This window comes from Emiliania huxleyi (assembly GCF_000372725.1).
Source record: "Emiliania huxleyi CCMP1516 unplaced genomic scaffold EMIHUscaffold_762, whole genome shotgun sequence".
NCBI lineage: Eukaryota > Haptophyta > Isochrysidales > Noelaerhabdaceae > Emiliania > Emiliania huxleyi.
The window spans coordinates 1,274-18,623 of NW_005196295.1; the positions used below are offsets into that span (position 1 = coordinate 1,274).

Genomic DNA, 17,350 nt, shown 5'->3' on the forward strand with positions numbered 1-17,350 from the left:
CCTTGCATCAGTGCTTGCCGCCCCCAAAACAGTCGACATCCAGGCCAGTGACGCACAGCTGCAGGAGTACGAGGCGCACCTGGACCGGCTGAGAGAGAAGCGTCGCGCGTCGGAGCAGCGCACGGCAGAGAGGAAGGCGGGCGTGCTGCCAGCCAAGGAGCCAGAGGCGGAGGCTGCGAGTCTCGAGCGCTATCTTCGCGAGCGAGAGGAGCGAGAGAAGCTTCGGGCGCTGTGCAGAGCAATCGAGGAGGGCGACGAGGCTACGGCGCGGGCGTGGCTGGACGGCGGTGGACAGATCAACGCGATGTACGAGTACGAGCGGGACTCAAAGGGCCAGCCCATGTACAGGACGCTGCTGGGGCTTGCAGCCAGAGGGACCGGGGGTATGAATGGCAGGGCCAAGCAAGAGGCGGCGCTGGTCCATATGCTGCTGCAGCGCGGTGCTGAGATCAACCAGCAAGATGGGCGGGGCGAGACGGCGCTGATGCTCGCCGCTGAAGGCGGCAACGTGCTGGTGGTGGACATCCTGCTGCGGCACGGCGCGGAAGTCAACTTGCGAGACAACCAAGGCTGGACTGCGCTCGTGTGCGCCTCCTTCTACTCCATGCCTGACCGTGCTCGACACGCTACTCTGCTTCGGCTGCTGCAGGCAGGCGCACTTATGCCGACTGCAGTCTGGTACAAAAGCGCCGTCTGCAGTCGTAACGACGACGAGTACAACTACCTGCGAGAGGTGGAATCGGCATATCGCATGTCAACTACGCCGGACGCCTCCTCAATGGACACTGCAACGGATACCTCCTCCTCATCGTCCTTCCGCAAGCAGCTCCCCGGCGAACCGCTAGACGACTACATCGCTGCCTTCCGCGCAGCGCAATCGTGATCGGGTATGCGTGCTCACGCAGGCTGTCGTAGACGCCCCCACCCCATAGGTACGCGCGAGGCTGCCCTAGAGAAGAACAAGAACCTCACCATCTGGTGGCGTGGGCGAGGTCGGCGAGGCCGGGCTCGCTCACACCACCACAAAGCCCTTGCAAACTAGGACTGCGAGGAGGGATGGGATGGGTGCAGGCGGCACGCGAAGACTGGTTGCAATCCCGCCGACCGCCAGGCCGCGGGATGATGCGTGCGTGGTCTTGTAGTGGGTCTCGGAAGCTCTCCTCTCGGGCTAGGAGCCAGCCCAGGTGGCGCGAACCTTGTCTCGGCTTGTGTTTTTCAGTGTATGTTCTATGTAGCTCTTACGAACGTACCCGTAGGTGAACTGCTGACAGGGTTTGCGATGAGGAGCGATCCGATTTTTTTAAACAATTCCAGGTGTCCCATCCCTCGCTTGGCTTGCCGCGTTGCCGGTGTTCTTTCTTTCTTCGTCTGCGTGTGTGGAGTGTGGGTTGGTTTCCATTTCCGGGCGCGTTACCTCGCACGGCAGGTTCTGCCGGGCTCTGCGCTTCACCTGTGATCCTGTGTGAGCTCTGTGTGTGAAGTATTTTCTTCTCAATAACAAGGCTGTGAAACGGCCATTGCGCGGATTCTGGGCGGGCTACGCTGGTCGATGCGGAGGCTACGGCCCCGTCGTGACTAGCCCCGTACCTGCAAAACGTGGCGCCGCGGCTGGAAGGACAACGTTCCCTGCTTCATGGCCGATCTATTCGGCAAGCGGGCGCGCGCCGCCGAGGGCATGGCCGCACGCGAAATGACGCTCGAGCAGACCGTGGCCCTCAACGAGAGGCTGCGCCGCGACGGCAAGATCATCGCCGTCGGAAGCGCTAAGAAGTCCAACGACGACCCCTTTGCCTCTGCGCCAGTGCTGCCCAGCCGAGCCGCCGCAGCGGCCAGTGCTGCCGCCGCCGCGCCGCCTGTCGCCCCCGCACCGCCGCCGCGGCCCGCGACAGCCGCCGCCGCTCCGAGCGTCGACATGCTCTCCGAGATTGCGATGAACGAGCTTCCGCTGGCGGTGCCTGGCTCCAAGCTGGCCGCGTCGGCGCACTCCATCCCCTCTGTGACGTCGCTCGACATGGCGCCGCCGCCTCCTGCGCCGGACGGGCCGGCGGCGGGCTATCGCGCGAGCGGAGCGCCCGCCGCGCTCGAACTGCGGGCGGGCGAGGTGCTCGGCAAGCACAAGTGGCGGGAGACGCTCGAGGGCGCGGTGGTTGCCACCAGCCGAGGGAGGGGCGCCGCCCTCGCGCCCGGCACGCCCCTCCGCAAGATTGTCGCGGCGCAGCAGGCGCAGCAGGCCCAGGCGGCCGTCCTCGCCCCCGCCTCCTTCCTCGTCGGCACCGCCGCGTGCGTCCTCGGCGCCGCCGTCGCCGCAGCCTCCCTGTGGGTCGCCGCGGGCAAGCCGGGGTATCGGCAGGCGGTCGACCGCGTGGCCGAGAAGAACGTGGCGCGGCGGGACCGGCTGCAGGCTGGCGCGGTCGGCGCGACCACCACCGCCATCAGCGCCGCGGCCGAGACGGCGGTCCTCGAGTCGTCGGTCGTGCGCGACTTGGCGCCGGAGATTCGGAAACAGTTTGGCGGCAAGGCCAAGGGCTGAGGGCTGGGAGGCGACGCGATCTTCTTGGGCCCTGGCGCCGCGCGAGAGAGGGCGAGGGAAGCGCGCGGCGCCGCTTGTACATTCTTGTGCGACCCCACCACCAGCGCCGGGGCAACCAGTGTCTAGAGTACATTCTCACTTCTCTCTTTCTTGGGTCTGCCGTGCACCGGCCCGGTGACCCTCTCTCACCTGTACTTTACGCGAAGCTCCTTCTGTGTACTGACGCATTTTCACCACACAAATTACATGATCCATATTGCGACAAGGGCGATGGGCCGCGCGGAAGGCACGGCAATAAGCCAAAACGAACGTAAGAACACGGCGCGTCCGAGAGCGCTCGAGAGGACGAGCGGCGAGCGCGAGAGATTGCGGCATCCGAACGAACTTCTGGACGAAAAGAGAGCGGCGCATGCCAGGGCGAGAAGCAGGGCGACCCTGCGCCGCGCTACCTCCCATTCACGTCGATCACGTCGGCGTCGTCCCCCCGAGACTTCCCAGCCGAGGAGGGAGCGTCCGCCTTTGGCGGCGGCGCAGAGGCCTCGTTCACGCTGCGGCCAAGCTCGGTGTTCTCGAGCAGCCAGCCAATCGTGGCGGTAGGCACGACGTCGAGGCCCGGCAGGACCTCCTCCGCAAAGGCGAGGCCGGTGAGGATGGAGTTGCCGTAAAGGTAGTTCACGAGGAGCGCCGAAACGGGCGCCCACGCCAGGTCGGCTCCCTCGCCCGCGAGCGGCACCGCATAGCTGGCGACGCCAACGAGGTCGATGAGTATGCTGACGAGCAGCTTGATCAGCCGTTCGTTGTCGGGACCTGGCGACGCGCTGCACCAGACTGTTTGTACGCGTAGGGCCGCAGTCTGCTGGAAAAGGGCTCGCCGCGGCGGCTGCACGAAAGCAGCGGATGCAGCAGCTGGAAAGCGCTGCGCGTGCGTGGCGAGCTCGATGGGCCGTGCGCTTGGCGCAAAGGATGGCGTGAGCGCATGCGCGGTAGAGGTTGAGCAAAGCAGACAGAGGAGGAAGCGGCGCGCCATCGGCTCGGGCCGCTTGTTTTCTCTGTGCAAATTGCTGTTTCTTTCTTTGCTAATTGGACAGGCGCTTTCTTGAAGAAAAAGAAAAAGCGGCGCCAAGCCGATCCTCCCACCGGATCGGCGCCCGCCTGTCTGGCCTCTCGCCTGAGCAGCTCGTCGCCTTCGTCGACGAGCAGGCGCCCCTCTGGAGCGCCACCGCGCTGCGCGTGGCGGAGGAGCACGCCGCACGGCTCGCGGAGCAGCCCGAGTGGGTGCTCTCCGAGGTCCTCCTCTCGCCGGACCTCGCCCCGCACACCCTCGCCCAGCTGCCGACCAAGGAGCACGCCGCCAAGGGGACGTGCCGCGCGTGGCGCCGCGGCTGGAAGGAGACGCTGAAGAAGCGCGAGAGGCCGCGCCTGCTCGTGTTCGGCGGCCACGACAGCGAGGGTAGGACTGTCAACTCGCTGGAGCGGTACGACCCGTCAACGAATGAGTGGGAGGAGGAGGCTGTGGCGCCGATGCCTTCGACACGAAGGTATGTCGGCACGGCGGTGCTCGAGGGCAAGCTCTACGCGGCGGGCGGCCAGAGCGAGGCCGACAACGGCGCAACTTCCAACCTGGTGGAGCGGTACGACTTTGCCACGAAAGCGTGGGAGGAGGTGGCGCCGATGGCGACGCCACGCAAGGCTCACAAAATGGCGGTGCTCGACGGCAAGCTGTACGCCGTGGGCGGGTACGACGACCACTACCTCACCTCGGTGGAGCGGTACGATCCGGCGGATTAATCACGCCGTGGCGGCTCTCGACGTCAAACTCTATGCTATCCGCGGGTACGACGGTGGCTACCTCGCCTCGGTGGAGAGGTACGACCCGGCGACGAACGCGTGGGAGGCGGTGGCGCCGATGGCGACGGATCGGAGTCGTCACGCCGTGGCGGTGCTGGACGGCAAGCTGTACGCTGTGGGCGGGTACAACGATGACAACTTTAGCCACAGCTCAGTCGAGCGGTACGACCCGGCGACAAACGCGTGGGAGGCGGTGGCGCCGATGGCGGAGGCTCGGCAGGCTCACGGCATGGCGGTGCTGGACGGCAAGCTGTACGCTGTGGGAGGCGTCAGCGCCGACAACGACGACGACGACGACCCCGGCTGGCTCAGCTCGGTGGAGCGGTACGACCCGGCGCTGCACGCGTGGGAGGCGGGTACGCCCATCAGCTCGGCGCGTGCTGGCCATTGCATTGCCCTCCTGTGTTTCCAACCCCTCTCTGTGTGCGCGCGCTCCCCCGCGGCGGCCGACGGCGACGCCGCGAGAGCCAGTGCGCCTGCTTGGGATAGACTCTCGCCCCTCCTCTCTCTCACCCCTCGTACGGCTATGGGTGGTGGTCTGTTAACGAGTTAGATATGACACAACCATCACTGCAACGACTTGATAGCGACACACTGACGCATGAGGCATCTCGGACACAGACGGAGAATCTCTCTCTCAGACGGGATAGAAGCCGGCCACGAAAATCCATCGGCAGGAAATCGGAAGGACACGCCGGACATGCACAAGAGAGGACACCGCGTTGAGTGCCAGTCATGAGTGAGCGGCGGAATCAGAGCTCGGCCGATGGGTATAGCACCCGAGAAAAGAGGGCAAAGGCGGCCAGCGCACACACGGCGAGCCCCACGAGTCTGACAGACAACCGGGAGTCCACACGAGCGCACGGATAGACGCCTTCCGCGTTGGCATGTGTCGGCAGGCTCGGACCGGCGCTCCGCCGCTGCAGCAGCTGGGAGAAGGAAGACATGGGCTCAACGGCGTCGCTCGGGTCGGCAACCTTCCTCCTAGTCTCGTTCCTCGCCTTATTTTTCTTTTCTTATCTTTTCCTGAGCACTTCCTGAGCACTTCCCTGAACACAGCAACAACCCAACCTAGCCTAACCGCAAGTCAAGTCCGAACAGTGTCAAGCCCAGGCCTCTCAGTTCACGCCGGAATCGTGAACCGTGAACCGTGAACCAACTAGCCCCCGCCCCGAGTCCGTGAACCCCGAACCGTGAACCGACTAGCCCCCACCCCGAGTCCGTGAACCGTGATCCGTGAACCGACTCCTCCCGCGACACCCGCCGCGAACCGTGAACCGTGAACGAACCGAGTCTGGCGAACCGGCGGTGAACCGCCGGTTCGCGAACTGGGTTCGCGAACTGGTTCGTGAACCGCCCCCACCAAGTTCGCGCGGCGGTTCGCGGACTGGGTTCGCGAGAACTGGTTCGTGAACCGCCCCACCAAGTTCGCGCGGTTATCAACTAATTCTAACCGCGAACGACTGCGAATCAAACTCGATGGAGACCTACTTGCCGGGCTCATAGTCCTTCTCGAGTGCTTGCGCATGCACTCCAATGAAGGCGCGCGGTTCATGCGGAGAATCACCACACCATCGAGTACTCCTCCGCGTTGAGACTGAGGCGGTAACGGTGCACCATGAGAGCTTGTCGCAGAAAGACTCGGCCATGAGGGCGCCGATCTGGCCGGTCGAGCAGCTCCCGCCATCCCCGGGAGGAATTAAGCCAAACCGTGGCTGCTTCTCAAGGTCGCGGTAAATCCGTCCCATGTCCAGGTGAAGCTGGTCGATGAGGTCGTCTTGAGGATCGAAGTCGTACTTGTCGTTCTCCTGTGTGCTGTGAACAAGCGCGATATGAGTTCGAAAGTAAAATCCGTAAGTTGTCGGCGTCGGAGGAGCGTGGGCGGCAACTGTATGTTAGAGCTGAGGGGCGACAGACGGCCGGCGGGCAGAGGCACAGGCTGTGGCACAGGTAGCCCATCATCTCGTCGAACTCCCCTCGAGGAACTCCCGCCACTTTGTTCCGGCTTTTCGCCGCGCCTTCGAATTTCTGGGTCTCGGTTCACGGGTGTGGTTCGCGAACTGTGGTTCGCGAACTGTGTCGGTGTGTAAGAGGTGTGAAAGTAAAGCTTGGTTCATGAACTAGTTCAGTGATTCACCCTCGTGCCTCGAACGAACCGACCGTGAACTCTGAACCGTGAACTCGAACCGAGGTCCGAGCAGGACAAAAGGGCGAACCGCGAACGAACCGTGAACGAAGGGAGAACCAGGCGGGGCAGCGTCGGGCCGAACCGTGAACCGTGAACCGACTAGCACCCACCCGAGTCCGTGAACCGCGAACCGTGAACCGCGAACAGTTGTAAAAGGCCCTGCTCGGCCGTGGCTTCTTCAGCCCGCGCGATGGCCGACTCGTCGTGTCTGCTCGAGTGGCACCCGTACGCCAAGGACCGGACGATGGGCCTCAACCACCAGCTCGCGTCGCTCTCCTGCGCGCTGGCCGAGGCGCACCACCTCGGCCGCACCCTCGTGCTTCCGCCCAGCATGTGCCTCTTCGGGCTGCACACCGAGCGCTGGTCGGGCTCCGACGCTCCTGGCGGACGGTGCGTGCCGATGGGCGACCTGTTCGACCTCGAGCTTCTCTCGCGGCTCGTCCCGGTGGTGCTCGGCCCGATTGAGAACCGGACCTCGCCGCAGCAGCTGCGCGGCGCGGTCGACGTGCAGCGCGGCCTCAAATCGGCAGAGGTGGCGAGCCAGCACCCGTGCGCGAGGGCGCCGGTGGTGCGGCGGCGCGTGGACAACTTTTGGTTCACGATGTGCTCGAAGCGCATCGCCGACTCAGACTCCATCATGGGCGCGCTGCACGCCGCGCTCGGCTCTCCTCCGTCCGCAAAGAGGCGAGAGCCGGGCACCGTAGGCGTCCCCTCCCTCGACCCCTCGGCCGGCTCTCGCACGCCGCCCCCTCCGCCCCTCCCCAGGCCGCTCAACGTCCTCCTCCGCTCGGGCCTCTTCTACTCTCAGCGCATCAAGCGCGCGGTCCGCGCCGTGCAGCGCTCCATCGGAGGCGCGTCCGGCAGATGGGATCCGGCAGACTCGGATTCCTTGCGCGCGCTGTCCCGTGAGAGGGGAGCGAGACTCTCCTCTCCTTCCCCTCGCATCACACCGCTGCCTCGTGACGGAGAGCAGACCCTCTGTTCTCTTGCGCCCGCACTCTCTTCTCGTGCGCCCGCACCACCACACCACTGCCCGCATGTGCATGTGGAGGCGGGGTCCCTTACCCCACTGGTGTGAACAGCCCCCGTCCCCATACTGCACACCCGGCGCCTATGGATGCTCGCCCGGGCACCTCTCGCCCACTCTGCCCCGCAGGCGAGTACTACTCGGTGCACGTGCGCCGCTCCGACAAGCTCACCGCGTGCGACGTCAGGCAACAGCAGGCCGAGCAGCGCTCGCGCGGCCAGCTCGACTACGTCGAGCCTCCGAAGGACGTGAAGGTCGTCGGCGAGTGCAAGGTGCGCGACCAGCTGACGCGCCCCGAGGGACTGCGCCACGCGCTCTCTCTCTGGTTCCCGGAGCAGAGCCGCGTCTACATCGGCAGCACCGAGCGGCCAGACTTCTTTGCGCCGCTGCGCTCGTCGTTCCGGCTCTACTTTGCCGAGGACTTTGGGCGCGCGCTCGCGAACGTGAGCAACAACTACGAGCTCTACGCCGTCGAGACGCTCCTCTTCTTCGGCTCGAGCGGCACCGTCGAGACGCTCGGCTACGCCGCCTCGTGGGTGCAGGACGCCTGCTTCCCGGCGGCGAGGCTGCGGGCCGAGTCTCGCTCAGGCCGGCGGGCGGCGAGGATGCTGCCGCGCCACGCCAACGGGAGCGGCGGTGTGCGAGTCGAGTGCGTCGACCGGTTCGGCCTGGTTGCCAACGGAGTGCGGTGCGCGCCGCCCTCTGCTGCCCGCGGGCAGGCGGGCGTACCTTCGGGGCGTGTCCGCTCGTCCTGACGGCTCCTGCTCCCGCGCGTGCAGGTACGGCCCCGCTTGCGTGGACAACCCGCCGTGCGGCAAGGCGATGCCCCCCTCCCCCCTGTGCCGCAGCCGCGAGGTGTGAACAGCGTCTCTTCACAGCACGGAGCGTGGACAGGCGATGTCCCTCGTTCCGCAGCCGCAAGGCTGCGGGAGGATGGCGAGCGGGTCGAGGGCGGCGGGGCGGGCGGCGGGGGGCGAGTGCGTTCTCTCGGCGCCGGGGCGGGGCTGGCGGCGGCAGTGGTCAAACGCGTCGCTGGAGGAGGCTGGGCGGAGCCGGGCATCGGTGTGGGGTGGGCGGGGGGCCGGCGGCAGGGGCAGCAGGGGCAGCTTGGGCAGGGGCAGCGGCCGCCGCGGCGGCGGCGGCGGAGGCGGGAAGAGCGGCGGCGGAGGCGGGAAGAGCGGCGGCGGCGGCGGGAAGAGCGTCTCTGCCCTGCAGCGGCGCGCGCTCGAGTAGTGGCCCGCAAGGAGGAGAGCCTCTCACGCCCCCCTTCCCCCCCCGCGTGAGGGCAGGAGAGTGCTCGAGCTGGAGGCGCTGCTCGCTCGGAGAGAGCTCGACCTCACCCGCTACAAGAACCGGCTGCGCGAGCAAGAGATGGCGGCGACGCTGGCCCAGAGGGAGGCTGCCGCGTCGGAGGGCTCGCGGTGGAGGAGGATCGGCGGCGGGGAGGAGCAGCCGGCCCCGAGCACGAGGTAGGTGCCGTAACATCCGACCCCGATCACCTCTCTTCCCATACTCCCCGTCCACATTTCCACCTCACGAGGCGGCGGGGCGGCGCACCGCGGGCTGAGGACCCCCCTGCTCGCCGATTCTCGAAATAAATAAATAACGAACCGTCAAACTCTGAGACGAGATGGGCGATTTTTAGGGACATGTGTCCCCGCCCTGCACGATTTTGGTGTGAGGGATCTTCGAATCCGTCCCCCTCACCCCTCGTCACAACCCGACGCCACGCAGAGAAGAGAGTTCCCCACACTTGGCGTGACAGAAAGTGCTGCACCGACCCTTTTATTTGCTTCCTCGAGTGGCGTCATTTTATTAGACAGCTTTTGTGAAGTGGGAAGACTGAGGGAGAAGGCCAGTCCGAGAACATAGTGAGACTAACCACTAAGAGTTGCCGCCGCTGAGCGGTGAGACTGGGAGAGTCGGTGTCCGCCCTCACTCACCTGCCCCCCTAGCTGGAAGCTGCCCCCCTCACCGGAGCAGGAAGCGCTCGCCCGCCCAACAGCCGAGCCCGAGCCCGATCAGCGCGCCGTACAGCTTCAGCCACGAGCCGTCCCTCCAGACCGTGTCGAGGACCGGGTAGGGGGGCACGCCCCTCGCCCACCAGCAGACCCGGTGGCTCCACCACACGTACAAGCAGCCGTACCCGACCACGAGGAGCAGGGACGGACCTGCCGGCAGCAGTGGAGGCAGCTCGCCCGAGTAGAGCGCGACCTCGAGCGGCACAATGAGCGGCATCGCCGTGTGCTGCACCTGGCGACGGGGTGGTGCTGCTGAGCAGAGCCCACCTGCCCTGCGGAGACGCTGGCCGACCACCTGCAGCAGAGCGTGGACGGCTGCCTGCGGCATGCGAAGAGAGGGCCGCAGCAGGAGGTTCACGGCGCTCTCCGCCGCAGCGTCGTCGGCGGGAAAGTCGCCCCGCGGGAACATATGCCACGGGTTCGCCACGGCGAGTGCCCAGAAGCCAATGCCAACCACGCACCCCGCCGGCCCGAGGACCTCGCGCAGCGCCCCGGCCATGCCGCGCCGGCCGAGGCAGGCGGCGGCGAGGTAGGCGGCGGCAAGGCAGTGGGTACAAACGGTGAGATGCTGGAACGACGATGTAAGTCGCATCAACCGGTACGGTAGCCCTTTCCTCAGCGCCGCTTCATCGCCCTGCTTGCGGCTGGGCGGGAGCATGCGCCGGTCCTCCGGGATCAACGCAAGGAGGAAATAGAGGCACCCGATCGGGCCGTGGAGGGCGAGATTGGCAGCCCAGAAGTTGGAGAGGGGCATAGCTGTTGAGCGCTGTCAGGCATCGTCCCGGCCTGGTGGTCCGGCCGACCGCCGAACTAGAAACCCGTCGTCTACATCGAAAACCCTACTCCACCTTCGGGGAAAAGCTATATACGCTGAAAATCTACGAAGAGTTCAACTTGCCCCACCGAAGAAAAAAAGAAAACTCCAACCACCGATTGTCGAGTCCCCTCGAGGTTCCGCATGGCCGTCACCGTCACGCTCGCTGCTACACTGTCCCTCCTCGGGCCGCGCGTTCGGCCCAGCCGACGCCGCGCCGTCGTGGCGTCGTCATCCGCAACCGGCGAGCTGCGCGGCCTCCTGCAGATGGCGCGGCTAAAGAATGTGCCGATGGGCGCGGCGCTGGTGGCGTTCGGAGCATACGGCGCTCGGCACGCTCCGCCGCGCCCGCCGACGATGGTGGCGTCGCAGCTGGTGCTCGGTGTCGCGACCACCACCATCGTGACCACTGGCTCGATGCTCATCAACGACTACCACGACTGGCGCGGCGGCGTGGACACGGCAGAGACCAAGCCGGGCCGGCCGCTTGTGACGGGCGAGGTGCGGCCAGAGACGGTCAAGCTTGTCCTCAAGTGGGGGTACGCGCTCCACCTGACGCTGCTCTGCCTCGTCGAGCCCGCCGCCCTCCGCCTGCTCGTGCTCGCAAACACGCTGCTCACCTACCTCTACTCGGTGCACCTCAAGCCCGTCACTGGCGTGAAGAATGCAGTTTGCGCCGGCATCATCTCGATGGCGCTCGGGCTCGGCGCCGTCGCGCGCGCCGCGGGCGACGGCCTGCACCCGCTCCGCGCCGTCTGGCGCCCGCTCGCCGCCGTGGCGGGCCTCATCTGGCACCGCGAGGTCCTGATGGACATCGAGGATGTGGAGGGCGACGCGGCGGCGGGAGTGCGCACGCTCCCCGTCGCCCTCGGCGTGGGCGCGGCGGCGAGGCTCGCGCTCGCCCCACTACTCGCCGCCGCCGCCGCCGCCGCTTCTGCCGGCGGAGCTCGAGGCGCCCTCGCCTCGAGCTCGCTGCTGCTGACCGGTGCCCTCGCGGTGCGGGCGCAGCTCGGCGGCTTTGCGCCCGCGCTCCTCACCCAGGCCATCGAGCTGTCGCCCTTCCTGCTGCTGGTCGCGCTGTCCGCGCTGACGTCCGCATGAGCCGGAGTCTAGAGAGCGCGCGGCGTCCTACAAATGTTTTTTTATCGTGTGGAGCATGATAGTTGATTATTGATGAAGTGTATTTTGCATGGGGCATGACCTTAGCCCCTTTTTCTTTACTTATACGACGAAAAGCGGCTGTGTCCCGGGACCTGGCCTCTCTCGACCGCTATACGACCACACTCTACAGCACGGCAACGCAAGGGGAGTGCCGTGCCGTCACCATCGGCGCCACCTCCTCCCAAGCGTTTGTGGCCGGGTCATACCGCTCTACCGTCCTGCTGATCACGCCCTCGTCCTCCTCGTCCGCCTCGTCCTCGTTCTCGCCGCCCAGAGCATACAGCTTGCCGTCGAGCACCGCCACGCCGACAGCAGCCCGCGCCGCCGCCATCGGCGCGACCTCCTCCCACGCATTCGTCACCGGGTCGTACCGCTCCACCGAGCTGAGGTCGCCGGCCTCATCGTTGACGCCGCCCACAGCATAAAGCTTGCCGTCGAGCACCGCCACGCCAGGCCTGCTCCGCTCCACCGCCATCGGCGCCACCGCCTCCCACGCGTTCAACGCGGGATCGTACCGCTCGACCGAGCTGAGGGAGGCGCCATTGCTGCGCCCACCCACAGCGTACAGCTGGCCGTCGAGCGCCGCCACGGCGTGATAATTCCGCGCCGACGGCAGCAGCGCCACCGCCTCCCACGCGTTCGTCGCCGGGTCGTACTGCTCGACCGAGCTGAGGTGGCCGTCGTCGTCGTTCTTGCCGCCCACAGCGTACAGCTTGCCGTCGAGCACCGCCACGGCGTGAGTCTCGTGTGGTGTCGCCATCAGCGCCACCTCCTCCCACGCTTTCGTGGCAAAGTCGTACCGCTCCACCAGGTTGGAAGTTGCGCCTTCCGCCTCACTCATGCCGCCCACTGCGTAGAGCTTGCCATCGAGCACCGCCGTGCCGACAACTAGTCGTGCCGTCGGCATCGGCGCCACAGCCTCCCCCTCCCACTCGTTCGTTGACGGGTCGTACCGCTCCACCGAGGTAACAGTCCAACCCCCGCTGTCGTGGCCGCAAAACACGAGCAGGCGCGGCCTCTCGCGCTTCTTCAGCGTCTCCTTCCAGCCGCGGCGCCACGCGCGGCACGTCCCCTTGACGGCGTGCTCCTTGGTCGGCAGCTGGGCGAGGATGTGCGGGGCGAGGTCCGGCGAGAGGAGGACCTCGGAGAGCACCCACTCGGGCTGCTCCGCGAGCCGTGCGGCGTGCTCCTCCGCCACGCGCATTGCGGCGGCGCTCCAGAGAGGCGCCTGCTCGTCGATGAAGGCGACGAGCTGCTCTGGCGAGAGGCCAGACAGGCGGGCGCCGATGCGGTGGGAGGCCATTCGGCAATGGCGCGGTGAGCTCGGTTGTTGTTTGTTTTTCGGTGGAACAGGCCCGCTAGAGGCCAGGGGCTCGCGTTCGACAAGACCGGGATCGCTCTAACGGCAAACCTCTAGCTGACATGCGCGCCCCGTCGAGCTGAAGGCGGGCGCGCTGAGGTCGCACGCCAAGCCAAGTTATATGCCAAGGGCGTGCGATCGAGAATCGGCTCACGCACCTCTGCTCGCGTACCCTCACCCATAGAATTGTCACCGCCAGTGAGTGCGAGATAGGGCTAGCGGCTGGCGGCTAGCCTCTGAGGAGAGTGACCAGAGACACCTCACATGACCCCACACACGGTCTAGTCCGGCCTCGCGGTCGGCGGAGATTGCTAGAGGACGAGCAAGCCTGCTCTAGCCTCGCACGTTACTTCCTGTCGTCTGTTGTTTGTTGTGCCCTTGTTTGTTTCTCTTGGCACCTTGGAGTGCTGGGGGGGCGACAGGAAGAATGTGGCCCTGAGTTATGTGCCGGCACCAACTTGATTCCCGGATCGGCGTCTCACGGCCGGGTCGCGGGACGGGGAGGGGGAGGGGGGTCGATCCGTAAATCCGTAAATCCGTAAATTTGTAACCAAAAGCCACCAGGGAGTCCCCCACCGCACCCAGCTACCAGGCAGGCAGAGACTCAGCGCTCGCGACCTGCTGAGAAGCCGGGGGCTGGCCTCTCCAATGCTCGCGCAGCGCTGTCTGCACGGCGCGCAGCGCTCTCCGGGTCCGGGCGGCCCACACGGTGGGAAGGTCGACGACCGTACGACTGTAACGCTACGTATATCTCTTAACAATCACTTGTCCGCGCTTGCGCTGCGCCTCTGCGAGTGCGTCTATCAACCCCTCACGCGTGCGCATAATCCCCTCCAGCTTGTCGTACAGCCTTGACCTCTCTGCCTCTGCGGCATCAGCGCGCCTCGCCTCTGCCTCCATCGAAATCTGCAGCGCGTCGAGCTGCTCGCGCAGCTCGGCCTGCATCTTGGCCCGCATCTCGCCGATACGCCACTCACACTCAGCTCGAGCTGCATGATTTGCCTGGTCGGCCATCCGCTCAGCCGCTTTGATGTCGCGTTTAGCAGCCTGCTGCGCTGTCCTCAGGTTGTCGCAGTCGGAGCGCCTCAGCTCTTGTGCCGCAGCAAGCTCATCCCGCGCCGATGCGAGCGCCTCCTTCATAGCGTTCGCAGAGCGCTGCTCAGAAGCGAGCTCCTTGGTCTGTGACCGCAACTTCTCTTCCAACTCCTGCCGGAGCAGCATCTCAGCAGTCGCACTACTCGCGGCTGCATGGATGTCCGAGCCCTCTTAGCGTGGTTTGCGCGTCTGTGCTGACGAGAGTGCGGGAGATGCTGCCCTCGTGCTGAACAGAGATTGCGCCAGCGGTAGCAGTGCTGCTTCGGCACACAACAACATTGCGCGTGGCCGAGCTGGCATAAACCGCCGCACAGCCTCTGCGGCTGCAGCGGTGCTTCGGATCGCGTCGAGCACCGCGCCTGTATCGTGCATGAGCACAGCCTCGAACATACTGAGGTTGGCTATTCCGAGTTCGTTGAGCAGGCGCTCCAGCACAATGCTGAGCTGCGTCGGTGCCATTTGTCGACGTGTCCAAGGGAACGGACGTCGGCCGAAAGTCCTTCCGAAAAGTACGTCTAACGCCTCCTGCTAGCTGGGGCACGCTCCCATGCGGCTGGGGGCCGCTCTTCAGCTCGATTAGGGCGCTTTTCGCGCGATTTTACGGAATTACGGATTGGAGGGGGGTGGCGGCACATAGCACATAGGGGGAGGGGGAGACGCCGATCCGGGAATCAAGTTGGTGCCGGGTGTACGCCAACTCAAGGGTGTGTGTGGCAGCCACGCGAGCCAGCTGGCTGTGTGGTGTGTGTCTTGTGAGCTTGTTTGTGTCTGTGTGTCGTTCGTGCGTTAGAGCTGTCAAACGTTAAGAGCTGAACAGTGTTGCTAGTGTTAACAGTAACAACAGAACAACAGTGGGGCTCCCCAACAACAGTAGCTAACGTTAGGCCAGCTGAACAACAATAAGGAAGGCCCGGCAGTGACCCACGACGATCTCCAGCGTCCAGTGCGGGTAATACCCGAAAATACCTGGAAAACCCCAGGTATTTTCGGGTTTTACCCGGGTTTTTTGGCATTTTCTGCTTGCTGACCACTGAACAACAGTAACAACAGTAACAAACAGTAACAGCTTGGGCTGGGGAGAACACTTGAACAACGTTGAGGATTTTCAGCCAACAATAGTGCAACTGTTAGGCCCAAAGTTAACGTTTGACAGCTCTATCGTGCGTGTCGTCATCATCTGTCCCGCGTCCACCCATACCGCGTTGGTGTCCAGTCCGAGCCTGACTGTTGTTCATCTTTCTACATACATACAGGCCAGGCATGATGGCAGTCGTCGGGGCAGCGCATGCGCTGCAGCCGATCGAGGAGCCCGAGCACGCGAGCACTCGTGTTCTCTCTACTAGACTACGTGCGCCAGTCGTACACGGGCGCCTTCAGCGCGCGCCGGACCCGCTCGTACGCCGCGTTTAGCGCGCTCATCCGGTCCTGGTCCTCCCGCTCCCTCCCCTGCTCCCCGCCCTCCGCCAAGGACGACCCCTGAGCCCGCCCCTCCCCCGCCCCCTTGCGCGCGCCTCTGCCTCGCCCGAAGAGCCCCCGCCTGCCCGCGCCCGCCGCCTCGCGGCCTCGCCTCAGGTCCGGGTGGATCTCGCGCGCCCGCGCCACGCGAGCACGCCGCAGCTCCGCCTGCGTGATAGCCGCCGGCCGGCGCGACTGCAGCCCGAGGGTGGCCAGCTCCGCCTGGAGCCCCGCGAGCCTCTGCCGCCGCACCTCCGCCTCGAGCTGCGCCGGCGCCTTCTCGAGCGCCTCGAGGGCGCGCAGCGCGTCGCGGCGCCACACACGGTCGAGCCTGTTCACAGGTAGACGCGTGTGAAGAGAGGCTTCTCGCAGCACGTCGCTGCGCCAGGCGGCGGGCAGAGCCTCTTGGCCGCCTCCTCGAAGGACCGGCCGAAGGGCTCCTCATTCTCCTCCTCCTCCTCCTCCTCCTCCCGGGCTGTGCTCTCCTGCACGCCGCTGCTGCGGCGGAGGCTCTGGGAGAGCTCTGCCCAGAAGTCCATCGCGCTGCTCGAGAGCGTCACCTCCCTCGAGAGGCGGCGCAGCTCCTTCTTGTCCTGCAGGAGAATTGGTGCGTGAGATGGGCGATGCCGTGAGTGATGCAGATCTAGATGGAGGAGCACGCCTCGAGCAGCGCCTCGAGCCGGAGAAGAGTCTCGGCGTCCTTGCGCCGGCTCAGCCGCCGCTTCAGCCCGCCCAGCACGCGCCCGAGCAGCCGCTCGCTGTCTTCCGCGCTGTCGCTGGCCTCGGGGAAGAGGTCGATCAGACGCTTCGCGGGAGCCGCATCGATGCGCTTTGCCGGAGCCACATCAACGGCAGCGGCAACGCCATCTGACACAACCACGCTGTCGGGCACGTGGTAGAGATCAAATAGCTCGCTCCGACGCTGCTCCTCGTCAAAAGGCTGGCCGGAGCCGTCGAGGCGCATGGCGATCGAGGCACGACTCGTGAGGGTGCATCTCGGTGTCGAGAGGGATGCGAGCAACAGGGATGCGAGCAACAGCATACACGTGTGGGATTCTGATAAAAAAGAAACCCGGTGATTCCAGACCGAAAGCTGACCGTTCTTCCTTCCTACATACATACATGCAACTGCATGACGCGCGTCTCCCCAGCGCGCGGTCCGCGGACCGTCTCGCGAGGCGGGGGCCGGGGGTGGGCAGGCAGGGGGTGCCCTCTCTCGGTGGCCACCCGGCGCGCGGTTTTTCGTTAATAATATTAAATAAACTTCCCCGTTGCGCGTTGGCGGCCTCTGTCCTCAGAGCTAGGACGAGAGGAGAGACAGAGGACACAGAGCCGACGTCATGCCAAACATGAGAGTTTCGTGTGCGACACTTTCACCCTCGGCGTCCCCGCGCCCTCTCAGCTGCCGCCGCCCTTGGCTCGCGCATAGAAGGTGCTCATCTTCACCGTCCGTCCGCAGGGCAGCTTGCGCGACACCGAGACGCACATCTCGCCTGAGCCCACGACCTCGCGCCGCGAGACAAATGTCGGCTGTTCGCCGCCACGGCACGGCGAGCCGTGCTCCGCGCCGCCGAGCGCATGTGAGTAGGTCTCGCGCATGTCGAGCCCGCCCGCGCGCGGCGTGACTCGCGTCTCCACCGGCAGCCCGCAGAAGCCCTTGCCGCGCTGCGGCGAGCCGTCCAGCACCATCGTGTACCGCTTCGTGCCGCGCAGATCCGCGATCGAGAGGTGGACGACCTTGCCCTGCATCGATAGCACCTGCGTCTGTCGCCCGCGCACCGCGGCGCGCCGCTTCACCCACGGCACGCCCATCGCCTCCTCGAGAAACGCGTCCGCGCCGACGATGCGACA

General features: G+C 65.8%; 7 protein-coding genes across 7 annotated transcripts; 3 read left to right on the forward strand and 4 right to left on the reverse strand.

Moving 5' to 3' along the window:
* Positions 1 to 1,699: 1,699 nt before the first annotated feature.
* On the forward strand, positions 1,700 to 2,755 carry EMIHUDRAFT_372055 (hypothetical protein). Its single transcript, XM_005760246.1, has one exon. It carries the CDS (start codon positions 1,913 to 1,915, stop codon positions 2,528 to 2,530), a length of 618 nt encoding a protein of 205 aa, XP_005760303.1. The 5' UTR covers positions 1,700 to 1,912; the 3' UTR covers positions 2,531 to 2,755.
* A 220-nt stretch (positions 2,756 to 2,975) lies between these two features.
* On the reverse strand, positions 2,976 to 3,557 carry EMIHUDRAFT_317180 (hypothetical protein; the record flags this gene model as incomplete). Its single annotated transcript, XM_005760247.1, has 1 exon — positions 2,976 to 3,557. One exon carries the CDS (start codon positions 3,555 to 3,557, stop codon positions 2,976 to 2,978), a length of 582 nt encoding a protein of 193 aa, XP_005760304.1.
* Positions 3,558 to 6,756: 3,199 nt separating this feature from the next.
* EMIHUDRAFT_120999 (hypothetical protein) lies at positions 6,757 to 9,066 on the forward strand (the record flags this gene model as incomplete). The annotated part of the gene is made up of 4 exons (XM_005760248.1): positions 6,757 to 7,471; positions 7,723 to 8,281; positions 8,373 to 8,432; positions 8,883 to 9,066. The coding sequence occupies 4 exons, from the start codon at positions 6,757 to 6,759 to the stop codon at positions 9,064 to 9,066; spliced, it is 1,518 nt and encodes a 505-aa protein (XP_005760305.1).
* A 498-nt stretch (positions 9,067 to 9,564) lies between these two features.
* Positions 9,565 to 10,390, reverse strand: EMIHUDRAFT_471113 (hypothetical protein; the record flags this gene model as incomplete). The annotated part of the gene is made up of 2 exons (XM_005760249.1): positions 9,910 to 10,390; positions 9,565 to 9,846 (listed from the first exon to the last, which is right to left on the reverse strand). The coding sequence occupies exons 1-2, from the start codon at positions 10,366 to 10,368 to the stop codon at positions 9,565 to 9,567; spliced, it is 741 nt and encodes a 246-aa protein (XP_005760306.1). The 5' UTR covers positions 10,369 to 10,390.
* A 422-nt stretch (positions 10,391 to 10,812) lies between these two features.
* Positions 10,813 to 11,609, forward strand: EMIHUDRAFT_372058 (hypothetical protein). Its single transcript, XM_005760250.1, has one exon. The coding sequence runs from the start codon at positions 10,846 to 10,848 to the stop codon at positions 11,527 to 11,529; it is 684 nt and encodes a 227-aa protein (XP_005760307.1). The 5' UTR covers positions 10,813 to 10,845; the 3' UTR covers positions 11,530 to 11,609.
* A 2,081-nt stretch (positions 11,610 to 13,690) lies between these two features.
* Positions 13,691 to 14,503, reverse strand: EMIHUDRAFT_249301 (hypothetical protein; the record flags this gene model as incomplete). The annotated part of the gene is made up of 2 exons (XM_005760251.1): positions 13,691 to 14,155; positions 14,357 to 14,503. The coding sequence occupies 2 exons, from the start codon at positions 14,501 to 14,503 to the stop codon at positions 13,691 to 13,693; spliced, it is 612 nt and encodes a 203-aa protein (XP_005760308.1).
* Positions 14,504 to 15,388: 885 nt separating this feature from the next.
* EMIHUDRAFT_121002 (hypothetical protein) lies at positions 15,389 to 17,311 on the reverse strand (the record flags this gene model as incomplete). The annotated part of the gene is made up of 3 exons (XM_005760252.1): positions 15,389 to 15,830; positions 15,926 to 16,092; positions 16,946 to 17,311. The coding sequence occupies 3 exons, from the start codon at positions 17,309 to 17,311 to the stop codon at positions 15,389 to 15,391; spliced, it is 975 nt and encodes a 324-aa protein (XP_005760309.1).
* Positions 17,312 to 17,350: the final 39 nt, after the last annotated feature.